The following is a 13,672-nucleotide window of genomic DNA, read 5'->3' on the forward strand; positions in this document are numbered from 1 at the left end:
TAAGTTGGGGGGCCAGGCCTGTAAATCAAACAGAAATAGCAACTCAGTTATTCATAAAGGGAAATCTGGAAACTAAACCTAACACTATCTCTTTGTGACTCTCAGTATTTGAAGAATGACCATTCATTAGCTTTTAAGTGTACCCTTTTGGTGATGGACATAAATGCCTTCATCACACACCTGTGTAACCCAATATGAATTAGATGTTTGGACTATAAAATCTCTCTGGTTAGGTAAGTTGAGTAAAATTTGATTAAACACTTTACTTCCAGGTAACCTGTGATGACTAAGGAATTCTAAATATAGTTTTCAAAGCACTTTGTTGTTGATGAGGTATTTAGTATGCAGAGGCATATATATAAGAGGAATAAAATATAAGAAGAACAAAACACCCATGTATCCTCCCTTTCATAAACTTCAGTTTTCCTTTACAGTCGTAAGTAACCACTATTCAATTTAGCTATCTCTAGCTTGGGAATCATCATCGCCATGCTTCTTTGCATGTTGATTAGCCCTCAGTACAAATCACCAGACATACAAATTCTTTCCAAGTCAAAACTTTTTTTTCTTTTTCTGCTGCTTTTTTGGATCCTTCAGTATTTTAGTATTTGGGATCAAAGATATGAAAAATAAAACACTGCAATCCAGCAAGCATATTCCCCAGTTTGCTTCCTTTTTCATTATTTCCTATGACCCCTTAGTGTTCTCTCTCTAGCATTCACTTCCCTTCTTTTGTGAAACTACTTTATTTCCTCCTTGTTTTTCCATTTTTCAACTGCCTCTATTGATTGAAGCCCTTGCCTTCAAGGCAGACTTGGTAAGCAGGTAACACAAAGGACACTTGAGATTTATGAAATAATTTCACCAACAATAAATTTCCTCTTTTTCTACAGTAGTGTGAGATGATTTGAGCACTAAGAAATTAAATTTAACATGAGATACATGAATTACTGCAGTCACTGGACTCAGCTAGCCAGAGTCTGAGCCCTGTTTCAACTAATTTCTAAGGTCCAAAGAGGCCGTAACAGTCTACTGGGCATCCTTAGTTTCCTTGTAATCTCAATAATGGCTATACTTGAACTGTCCCAACAGGCTATCCAAACATCATTAAAAGCATTAATGAGGAACAAAGTGTGCAAAATTTACTTATCTCTTGGTGGTTCTTTACAGTCACAGGTAGCTGATCACCAAGTAGTACAGTACCAATATTGTTTTAATTTGTACTGGGGATCAAGCAAAATTTGGTGAGCCACAGCTGTGAAAGAATGCAGAGAACTACCCCTGTCCATTCCATGGTGCCAAGCTGAGAGAACATTTCAGGAAAAATAAATAATCTAAACTCAATCATGTAATACATATTAAGTAAACTTAGAGGAAGTATCAGTCAGATGTGGTTCAAATCTTTTAAATGTTTTTCTCTTCCCTAGTATGCCTGCTTTGTTTATCTCATCTTTCCATATCTGACTCTGCCTATTATCTCAATCTTTAGAAGCTATAGTGAAGTAAGTGCTAATAAAATAAACAGCACATTTGGTCTAAACTGAAGACATCTTCATACTGTTGACTGAGTCTGTTTTCCACGGTGACTTAATTTCAGTCAGGGCAATTTAGATTGTGATTTAAAATAAAATAACATTATTTAGATTACTTTAAGGTTTACTTGTTTAAAAAATGAAAAACATACCAATAAACTAAACCATCTTTTTCTTAGAAGAATGCATTCAAATATGAAAAATAAAAGATACTGAAGTAGCTGTCTTTACAAAAGACAGTTTTTCTTTAGCTTTAAATGAATCATTTTAATTTTCTGCCATGTGTTAGCTGTTGACATTACTCAAAAAAATCTGAGAATCTGCAACAACTTTGAATAACTTCAGAAGTGTTACACTGAATGAAGATTTCTTGCATACTATGTGCTGCTGATGCCTATTATGTTTCTTTTATAGATATGGATAACATGCATATAACTAACTATATCATCCTACTCTAATATATAAGATATTAAATGCCCCTATAAAATTGGTTTTGTTATGCTATGCCTTATACTTGAGGATCACATTCCCTACTCCCTTTCCAATTTACTTTTACAACCTTGGAGATGTGCTTTGTTAAACATTCAAATCTGGGGCTGAAAGTCTTTTCTATGGAGAATGTATAAGAAGTCAAATTCATCATGAAGTACTGGACTTACCAGCACTGAAGAAATATCCCTCATGTACGTAACAGATACTTCAAGCACTGCCATTATGTTACTAAAGGGTGGCCTGCTTAGACCTGGACAACCCATATGCATTAGGGAATGAAATCTTCTACTGAAAGCCTAAACTGTCCATATAACCTGCTGAAGGAAAGAATTTTCTTAACAAGGCACACAAAGGGAGATCACATCAGCCCACCTAAGTTTCATTACTTCACTTCCCTGACAATAAAAGCAATACAGATGTATGCTTTAAAAAATCAGTCTATTCTCTGAATTTAAGACACAGTTGAATGTTGGAACTGTGTAGGCTAGGTCACTCCCTGCTTTTCATTAGGCCAAATAATTTCAAAAGAAACTGATAGTAAAAAAAGTAGCTTCCAACTACAATTTAATTTGCCATTTATACCAAAAGGTGTTATGTAGATTGTTTTTCTTTTTGAGAGAGGCACTAAAATAAAGGAGTTGTGGATCTATCTAATGCCATCATGTTCTCTGAACAGGAAAACCTTGAGATCTGAAACCTCGACAATACTAGATGAAGCTTCCTGCCCTTAGATGCATAGTTTAGGACAATTCATACCAGCATTTCAGTTCCAGCTGATTATTCTATTATTCATGCTTCCTTATGTTTTGGGTATCAGCTACATTCCTTCCCCCTGGGAGCCATAGACTACAATTTGCTTTGCATTATTCTGCCTTTTGTATCAGAGTTACCTAAGAAATGAAAACAAATGGAAGGAAATAAAACATAAAAGTCACGAGGACCTAGTTTATGATTATTTTATAATTCAATATTTAATCCTATGAGGTAGTCTGGGCAGTCTGCAACAGATAATATGTCACAAAACAAACTGCTCCCTCTATCTCAATCTTTAATTTTCCACTGTAAAGTACTTTTAAAGGGATGACAGATATTTAAAGTTTGTATGTATTGCCTACAGGTTTATTACAGCATCTTCATTTGCGGATTCAAAGAAACAATGAGTTCTGTAAGTCAGCAAATAGGTTACACAGCTAGTTATAAAAGAACAGGAAAAATAAATGAAGTGACAAGGTCAAAAAAGTCCCCTTCCCATTCTGTATGCACAGACTCTACACAAAACTTTCAGCTACTGTATTGGTTTTAACTTGAGGTCAGAGAAAGAACAGTATCTACCACATGAATGCTTTAAGTCAATGGAGTTGGCAAACATGATGTTCTAGAACTTTTCAGAGATAGCAAAGCTTATCATTCAAACAACTTTTGCTTTAATTTTCAATATTCTCTGACTTCATGAAGGACCATATTACATTAACCTTAGTTATACTGAATGGGATCATGCTGTACAGCTAACTTAAATGATTCCTGTAAAACAAGGTTTGATGCAAGAAACTTCTCAATATAAGTCTGTCAGCATGCAAATAGTGGTTTTGAGAAGTGTTTTATGGTTTCTATCATATTATTTGCAGTTTGAGTAATGCCAGCATTAGTATCTGCTCAAAACCCAGATGAAGGAGTTAGAGGGGATGTATTTTCTGCTGTGTATTGAGACCTAACAAAGTCCAGAGACGAGAATTCTAAGATAAGCTCCTCCTAAAGACTGAATTAACCTGCAACTGCTAACCAAAGGCAGTGCCCTAACCACCTGAAAAAGGCAGGATAAATCTTCACATTCACCTTAAAGCTGGCCCTTAGCAGAGAAAGGAACACAAAATTTGCAGCTGCAGAAAAAAAATAAAGTATGTAACCAAAGATGGACGTTTCCCCATGGAATTTCAAGTGGCCTCAGAGGCCTCTCATGCGTGTGTTGTGGGGGGCAGAGGGATGGGAAGGGGTGCCATGTTTAGATATGTTGCATATCATGTTTACTTTCACCTAATTGTAAGGGGGTTCTACTCATCATAGGAATTATCACATTGCTTTTTGACGAGATGTCAGAGATGCAGGGTGTATACGTAATGTTAGACTTCTGAAATATCACACACACCTAACCCTTCTATGTTGACTTTAAAGAAATAAGTATTTCATATCATCCTGCTGACTTGGGTATCCAATTTTTAATTAATTTTTGACTTTCTTTTCAGTGCTGTGATCAAACATTATCATACCGTAACTCATAACAGTTTCAGACAAATATATAAAATATTTTAGCATGGACACATGTTTAAAATAAACTTATAGATCCACTGTCAAAACAATTTAAGAAACTGCTAACAAAAACCAAATGGGGTTTTCAAATACCTAGAATATAATTAGAGTTGATAGAATAATGTGATTTTTCAGATACTATAAGCTCTAACACACCACAAGTCCTCATTATTGCTGCAATCCTTAGTTCAGTTGGCTATGATAAGGTAGGCAGGCAAGAAGATAAACTATTTTATGATACCTGCTAAAACCTTAATACTTGCCATTTTAAAACTGTTCTCTCAAATTACCCACTAGATATTTTATTTCTTGAAATTAAATTCCTCCAGATTACTCTCAAACATATTATGCATCAAAAACAATGTTCAATTTTTCTGTTCAAATGCATATTATATGGTTTTTTGAAAAATTATCTGAATTTATATAACAAAGTTTTAAATTCTGGTAACAGTACATATATTTAGAAGACTAAAAGGGTATGGTGATGTTAAAATAATTTGCCCATGTTCTTGTCCAACTCTGGCATAAACAAGAATCCTGCCCCATCTACAGCTTCCTGTTATTTATAATGTCTCCTTCAAGACACAGTCAAAGACCAGTATCACACTACCTAGTGTCATCCAGATTTAAATGACAAAGCTGAAGGCTGCACAATCAGGGGCATCCTATTTATAATGGTTTTTTCACCCAAAAGAAGATTTGGAGATGGATGTAAAACAAGCAGTTAGCACATATATGTCAGTCAACAATGTGGAGGCATGTGCAGAACATGCCACTTTTACATTAAAGAATTATTTTATCTAAGGTTTTTGAGCTATATTTGAAAACTAGGAAATGCAGTACAGTTAATATCTCTTATTAATCAATTTTTTGGGGGGGATTATTTTTTAAGAGCAATAATTTTAAAGGAAAGGCAGTTTTCTGTGGCATGAGGTTTATAAACTACAACAGAAGTGTGCATCTTGATATAGACTTCTGAAGTTGTTTTCTAAGACAAAAATTCTTAAGGAAGTTTGCACGCTTCGAGACACTAATTATTCTATAACTAGCAGTCATTCACAAGACAGGGTGTTTTTATCTAGATTCAGCTATTTGGTTTTATTCAGTTTCAGCTATTTAGAAAAATGTTTTATTGAGTTTACAAATAAGGCCTCTCAGTATTCTACTTCCACTTTCCTTTCTACAGCATAAATCATCTGGCCTAAGCATGTCATTATCACTATAGTTTACGTGATGCAACATGACAGTTAAGATGTACTGTGGTAATTTGAGTGCTTTCAGTGTTATTGTAGTATCAAAAATTTATATGGTTCAGTTATTAAGGCAAATTGCTTCATTCATACAGCGATATCTGACAGTAACCACAAAGGACCTCCAAATTACACTGAAAAAATATCTTTCACATTCAAATAATTTGTGCATATTCCTACCATTATTTTGCTCACTGAATAGAAGCAAAATGAAATTCTGTCTGGAAAAGTATTAGTTCATATTTCAGGGTAAGTTCACTAGTCATGGAAGATTATAGAAGAAACTCCCCCTTGCCCAGCTAAGTAAGCCTGCCTATCTTTAACAATTTATAGCCATGAACAGGATGCCCAATTCTTTGAAATGATGATATTTAGTTTCAACATGCTCACTTACCTTCTGTCATGTTGATTTTCAGCCAATAGGAAGAAATAAATAAATAAGAGGTTGGCTAGCCTGAAGTGACTGGAGAGGAAAATGTGCTCAAATACATTAGTGTTAGTATTTCTGCTAAATTTTAGCATAATCTGGGTTACAGTAAATGGAAAGCTGTTAAGCCTTCTTCACATTTAAGACTCATTCAGTCCTCTACTCTCTGAGAAAAATGAGATTTTCATGAAAGTATCGTGGATTTGGTATTAACCTGCAGGGCATGAATACGTGTGTACATGCACAACTAGATACATGCAGACTTAAATATATGCGTTAGAACTGACACAAATCTCACAACAGCATTTTCTGAGTTATAGGGCAGAGAGCTCCCCACACACAAGTTTCTTGCCAAACATTAAAGTTTTGTAACACACCCCCACAACATCTGATACACAACTTATATCTCTGAAAAGCAGACGAGGGAACTAATTTTCAAAGCTGAGGACAATGTGAGAAAAGAACAGGACAAGCTGAATCACCAGCTAATTCATTGAAAAAAACACTGCTGTGAACTATTGAGACTTCTCTAAGACCTGACAGCAGGAGACTAAAGAGGGCCTAAGGTCAAAGAGACTTAGTTAATTTTCTCTACTTAACTTTTTGCCTCACATGGATATTCCACATGCCTGATCCCTTTTCTGCTTGCACTTTTGCTGGTCAAATGGCTGCCCAACTTAATCTTCCCTCAGTTCCACCCTCCTTCAGATCTTACCTCTTTTTCCTCAGTAAATCAAATTAGCGTTTAGGCAAGTACCAACCACACTTACTTTGTTGCCCAAATAAGAACTGGGTGCGCTCCAATAGTAAGTCTGTGGCAGTACTTTTCGCGCAGCCACATTGCTGATGCTAAACTGCTGATGCCCATCAAATCTCTTTTGCTTGGGGGTAACTCTGATGAGACCTGGTAAGTCAGTCAGATGCCAACCATTCATGTCTTCTATCTATAATGATAGGGGAAAAAAAAAAAAGAAAAAACCACATTACAATAGGAATCAGGACATCAGTCATTTCAATAGTCACAGTCTCTCACTTGACCATTTTAAAAAAACTGAGGTTTTTTTAAAAAAACTTAGGAAAATTTAGGAACCAAGGAAAACACAAAGTAATAAGAGCGAACATTTCTCTTACTGTATGTGACTGGGAGCTATAACTTCTGAGTAGCTTGAAATAACTGCTAATATTTGCATTGTCTGCTTCGAATGCTCCAGAGAGAGGAGGAAATTCTATCATACAAACACATGTGCAAGAATATCTCCAAATACTATGCAAGTTTTCAATAAATAATATGAGTCATGGAGTGTACAGAAGATGAGCTGACAAATAGATATATATTTTCTGATTGTCGTTGGCAGCGTAATTTATAATAATTTGTAATGCTAAAGCCTTAGAACTTACAAGTTCAAATATATTCTTTTTATAAAACCAAAGCAAAGCTGAAAATTGAATTTCTTGAAATATCTGAATCCCGTAACTAGAAATGAATCATCAGCAAAGAGTACACTGGTCATACAAGGATGGCTTCTGGAGCCCGGATACAAACAGAACAATAAATGAGCTCAGCCATGGGATGGAAAATTTTCCAGTTGCTGGCATGTAAATGAGAACACTAGGCATATATGATGCTATTCACAGCCTTCCAGCAAACAATATGGCCAAAACCAGGAGCTAGTAAACCTGGAACATATTTCCCAGACTTGATCTACAGGCATGAATATGCAGCATACATCCATTATGGTGGAATTAGTGTCTGAGCTTTGAGAACTAATTTACAGTTTAGAGTATATTTGCAGGCTAAAGACATTTTTCTACAGCACAAATGAGAACAGTAGGTTCATCTCCCTCTTACATCCTTTCCTAGGAATGCAGTATGCAAAAGAAATGCTCTCAAAATGCCCCCTGCAAGGCATTTCTTTTTTCTTACTTAAGCTGTGTGTTGTACATTTAGTGTTTCAAAAATTTTAAGTATTTCAGGTCTAGAAATTTAATAATTATCTAGAAAAGAGTCTGTGCATTTAACTCAGGACTGATTACATATGCACATTCCAGGACTGTGTTTTGCACATGGCTTCATTTCTTACTATTTTAACTTTTTTTGTGCTTTTCACTGTTCTAACTGCACTATTCCAGAATTTTCTCACAAAGAGAAACAAAGATTATAAGTATTTTCTTTTGGATAAATGGAAAATATCATAGAATCATACAATAGAATCATAAAATATCTCCAATTGGAAGGGACCCAAAAGGATCATCAAGTCATAGGGGGCATAAAAAAACATGCAGTATTTTCTAATAAGATGCACCCTGGTGGCAATGGTCAGTGACAACACAGAAAAACACAAAACCAGTGACATGTACTGATGCAGTATGATTTTTCTTACACTTCCATAGGTAAGGTGAGAATGTGTGCAGATATTTGTTTTCCCAGAGCAGAAACATTCCTCACAGCCTTCAGGATTATCTTGCTGAAGATTGAAGAAACCTGGTTTGCACTGATCACAGTTTTCTCCTTCAACATGTTCCTGAAAATGCACATAGAATATTACTTCAGTTGTCATAGATTAGAACTCGAGATCACTGGTTTTTTATTCTCCAGGAGAGTATAGATTGCAGGAGTCTAAGACACTTATAGGAAAAACTTCCTTATTTGGGAATGTTAGTAGCAAATCCTTTACACAATAAAAGGTACTATGACTGCATGTAAATAACAGGAAATGGAATTTGGACATTAAAAGAGTTTTAATTTTTCTTCTATATGAATAGACATACTTGATTTCAAGGAATAACCTTATTTATTTATTTATTTATTTATTTATTTATTTATTATTACACTTGAGAGTCTCAGCATGGAAGGAAGTACGGGACACAATGTTACAATCTCAACAATAGTAGTTCGTAGGTAGGGCTGATTAAATCTGTGCACATCCAGCTGATGCAAACTACAGGTTCATAGCATCAGTTGTACTAACCACTCAGTGTATCAGTTTTTCAGGGGTCTGTAATTGATAGCTGAATTCAGTCTATATCCTAGTGCTCAAAGAGTTGAACTTCATAGCTACATGGTTTGCCACACATGCAGTCAGGTCTGCAAACTCTTCTGCTGTAGAAAGACAGGTACTAAATATACATGAAGAATTCTAAATTTACCATTTGGTACTTATATTTTTCATAGAAAGCTTATGTTGTGCATTAAGTCCTGCTGCCTTACACTAGAAACCAATTTGTCCTATAGTCAAAAATAAATCCAGGTTTTCTACAAGAAGTGTGTTGCAGGAGGCTTGCAATATGGTGCTGGTTTAGTAATTCAGTATTTTGTCCCACACAGCTCAGAAAATTCCCTTTCAGAAGTTTTATACAGTCTCCTTAATCCTGGAGACAGTGCTCTGTGTTATGCTCACAGGACCAAATTGTTTGCTCTATGTCAGCAGAGAATGAACACTTTATAAAAAGCCTGCCTACACTATGTAGTCTAGGATTGCTCAAAACACACAAATCTGAAGTAAATTTGCCAAAATCCATTTGATAGCCTCCAGGATAAGATCTAGCAAAGATGAAACATGCAGGTCAAAGCAGGTGGAGGTATGGGGAGAAAGGATAGCACATTCGAATTAAGAGAAAATAGGGACAGTGAGTGGGAAGGGGCAATGACGACAGGCAAAAAGGGAGATACAATGAAAATGTAATAAGGTTTTCACCCTTAATTATACAGTAATTCATATACATGTAGCAAAATATCTTTGCTCTCTCTCTGCTGCTCTGCTCTATCTATGCTCCCCTTCAGTAACATCATACAGACTCTGCTAAACAAACCACAAATATCTTTAATACAACTCAAGGCTATCAGTCAATTACATTTAACTTCAACATCTCATTAATGTCATGACAAGTAGTTGTACATTTTCACCAGCAGTCTCAGGTATATTCCTGCCACAGATATACTGAAATCAACCATGTTTCATGTGAAAAACAATGTGGGTAACATCTGGGCACATAGATATCTCACCAATGATTCTACAAACTAGAATTATGAACACTGGTCACAAAAATTTCATACTGGTGATGTGCTGAGTGTGTGCAGAGTGGGAAGGGGAAAACAAAAAAAGAGCTGAAAGGCAAAAGTATGTGTTTAAATGCAAAGTTGCCCACTTTCCAGTCACAAACACATCACCTGTGAGTAAAACATGTAGAATTCTATTGAATAGGCAGTAAATTCAGTGATAATAGATATATAATAGATATATCTTAATAATAGATAAATAAAACTCAAAGTTGGGAAGGAGATCTAACCTATCTTTCAGCAAATAAAATAATGTTTCTGCAGTCCCATGTATTTCTGAATACTGTTCAATCTAGTTTTAAATTATCCAAAGATGAGACTTTGGGTATATACCTTCAGAAAGTTATGATAATTAGTAAAAAAAAGTCATTTATACTTGCCCCTCCCCTTTCTGTACTTTAGTTTACTCTACTTAATGTGGTAAAGATAACAATCTAATGTCCACTTGGCTGCATTTTGCTGCTTACAGACAGAACTGCTTTTCAGTAATTTTCTTTACAAGAAAACTATCTTTAGCAAATTTACAGCTCATCATAGGAAATTGAAAGATGTGATTAAAGGAAGGGAAGCATTTTTCCTAAGACCTGCTATTAACTAGACATCCCACTTTTTTCTTCATATGGAGCATAACTAATCTGATAATTTTAGTGTCCCTTTGACCAAAATCTGCTTTGATTTGAATTTGAAGATTGCTAGTGAAAATAAATGTGTATGTATCTTTATCTCAGCTATCTGCAAAAGGTATCATTTTTCTCTCCCACAAGCACTTAAAAAGGGATTAGAGAAGCAGAAAGAAGACAAAAGATGAACACCGAGCAAAAAGTGCGTATAATGAGAACTCTCTAGGATAGGAACAATTATCTCTATTCCTTATTTGTTCATTTTGGTCTGACTGTACTAACATCAGTTTGGCTTTAGACAAATAATGTCATAAGAATCATTAAGCAGTAGTTATCTTCTATTTAACAAAATACATCTTCATCAAAGCTCTGTTTCGAGACAGAATATTGCGAAAGCACCCCTTTTCTCATCTTCTAGACTTGATGGCTAAGTAATTAGAAATGTGATATGGATAGATTTTATTTCTGACAGAGAGCATGTGACTGTTACATAAAGTGAGGATAAGGTTAATTCTCTGAGTAGATTTCAGTGCTATTCAGCTGTCAAAACAGGGTTTTGTGACAGAGCTTTGTGTGTGTCTGCAGCATGAGCTTATAGATTGAAGCATTTTTTTGTACATTTCTGTATTTAAGGATGTAATGTGAGTATTTTTAAATTCTCATTTGTGACTAATTCTGTTAATTAAATTCTGGAAGGAAATTCCCACAAGTACAACACAGAAAAATTGATCCATAGTACAGTAAGCTGTCCTTTGGGCATATTCATGGTCATTTACTAGACTGTGACTTAGAGAGCACAATCAATTCTAAAGCATTTCTCATAACTAGGTATTTTATAAGAAGTGAGTGCATGTGCTTTTAAAAGTTTTTTATTTCAATATAATATCAAAATATAATTTGATGGAGGTATGGGAAGGCACATAGAGAAAAATACTCTTAAATTTTCTTCCTAGAAATTAAGAAACTCTTCCTACAGAAAGGATGTATTTTGGTTTTTTAAATACGTTAGAGATTTCTAAACAACTATCCCAAGGCAGGAAAGAATGCTCTCAGTTTGGAATTTAGCAAGAAAAGAGGAATATACCCCTAATAACTACTCTTAAAAGTCAATTTTCTTGTTTTAATAGATCACCAGTTCACTTCATCTTCTCTTTTGAAGTCACATTACAGGTTAGTTTTAGAGTCCACAATACTGTAAACATATAGTTTCTGAGCAGATGAGGATGGAAGTTTGAAACAAATGATTCACAGGCTTCAGAAGTAACCCTTCATTACAGATTTCTAAAGACTTGAAAGACTGGCAGCAGACTCCTAGGTAAATATGTTGATTACAGTGAGTTCTGACATAAGACAATCTAAGACTTTACAGGACCCAAATTAAGTGTTCATGACAAGTGACTAACACAGATATTAATACAGCTAGGTAGAACACTAGAATACTGTTGTATGATAGAAGAGCATTAACTGCAATCTTTCAATATCATTAGCATCTTTCTATGACTCAGAAGAACCTGACATGCATACCTTGCAGATGCAGGGACCTATGCAAGGGTCATCATTCTCACTGCCCTTAAGGGAGCAGTTGCAGAGCAGGCACTCAGGATATCCTTTATAACCCAAGGCACATCGATTACAGCTTTCTCCTGCATAGCCAGTCTTGCAGTGACAGAAACCAGGCAACATATCTATGGGAAGAGGGAGAAAACATGAGATTGATTTGATTTATCATTATTATTGGCAGATATGTGTTTTAGAGTGCTCAAAGCAACACCTTTGGTAAGTATAACATAAGTTTATTTACTGTTGGTCACATCACCATCTATTTAACTCAGTGTCCTGTCTGAGAGAGACTAGAATAAAGCATGCAAGAATAGGGCAAATATACAGTGATTTGAACTTTGAAATCTGCATATTAGAGATCTTGAAAACTGAAACTTATCTCTACTTCATTGCATCTAACAGTCCCTGAAAACCTTCTCTTCTGTTAATTCACCTAAAAGCCTTTGAACATGCTTTTATTTTCAGAATCTCTAAAGCTCCCTAGCAGGAACTTCCACATTTAGCCTGGTATAGTGTGAAAGAAAACACTGAAGTGTGTTAAATCTCTATTTATTGCCATCTAATTCTCATATCATAGAGTAAGTAACCAGTCACTTTTTCCATGTTATCTGTGATTTCAATATACCTCTATCATATCCCACATGACATTTTTATTTCATATGCCACAAAGTCCTAAGCCTACTCAATATCTCTACAGAGAAATTGCTTGGTGTAGCCAAAAGTCTCTGTTGTCTTTCTCTACACTGTTTCCAGTTCTAATAAATTATTTAAGAAGAAGGTAGTGCATAGTGTGGACTGGTTTGATATGGTTTTTTGATGATTTTTCTTCAGTTGTTTTTTTTAAAGAACAGTAGTATTTCCTAACGCCCTGTTGACCTTTTTGACTATTGCTGAGACAGAACTGAGCTGACAGACCTGGGGCACAGCCTAAAGTAATTGCAAGAGCTGTTTCACAACTGGTAGTGCCTAATTCAGTAATCATTGTAATCACTGTACAAGTAGAACTATTTTTTTCAGTGTTCTACTTTTAATTGCTACAGAAATTCATAATTTATTTTACTACTCAGCCACTGACTATCTTGAGATCTTTCTGAACATTTTGCAGTTCTTTCATTTTTCTATGCTGAAAGATTTTGTACTTGCTAACTGTATCACCTTCCTACTCATCCCTTCTCCGGGTTAAATATGAATATTTTCAACAGTTCATATTGATCATCACTGTGAAAATGGTCCATTTATTCTTTTAACCAAGTACTAACCCATGAAAGAACCTTTACTCCTTATTCTATTAAACTTTCTTTTGTGGATTTTGGTAAAGGATCTTGTCAAAACCTTTTGAAAATCAAAATACAATATTAATCAAATGAGCCTTTGTCCACATGTTCATTTAATCATTCAAACAGATTCATGAGGCAGACTGTCCTCTATAT

General features: G+C 35.1%; 1 protein-coding gene across 4 annotated transcripts in view; it reads right to left on the minus strand.

Annotated features, from left to right (window-relative positions):
• Nucleotides 1–13,672, minus strand: part of LAMA2 (laminin subunit alpha 2) — a 357,383-nt gene that overhangs the window by 197,078 nt on the left and 146,633 nt on the right. For all 4 annotated transcript variants that reach the window (XM_051792082.1, XM_051792081.1, XM_051792084.1 and 1 more), the window contains exons 10-12: nt 12,207–12,367; nt 8,387–8,527; nt 6,776–6,949 (exon numbers count right to left, since the gene is read on the minus strand). In XM_051792082.1, coding sequence (XP_051648042.1) covers nt 6,776–6,949; nt 8,387–8,527; nt 12,207–12,367 — 476 coding nt within the window. The remainder of the gene's footprint in view (nt 1–6,775; nt 6,950–8,386; nt 8,528–12,206; nt 12,368–13,672) is intronic.

Source organism: Manacus candei, unplaced genomic scaffold (genome assembly GCF_025592945.1).
Source record: "Manacus candei isolate 608988 ecotype Guabito, Panama unplaced genomic scaffold, ASM2559294v1 h1tg000034l, whole genome shotgun sequence".
NCBI lineage: Eukaryota > Metazoa > Chordata > Aves > Passeriformes > Pipridae > Manacus > Manacus candei.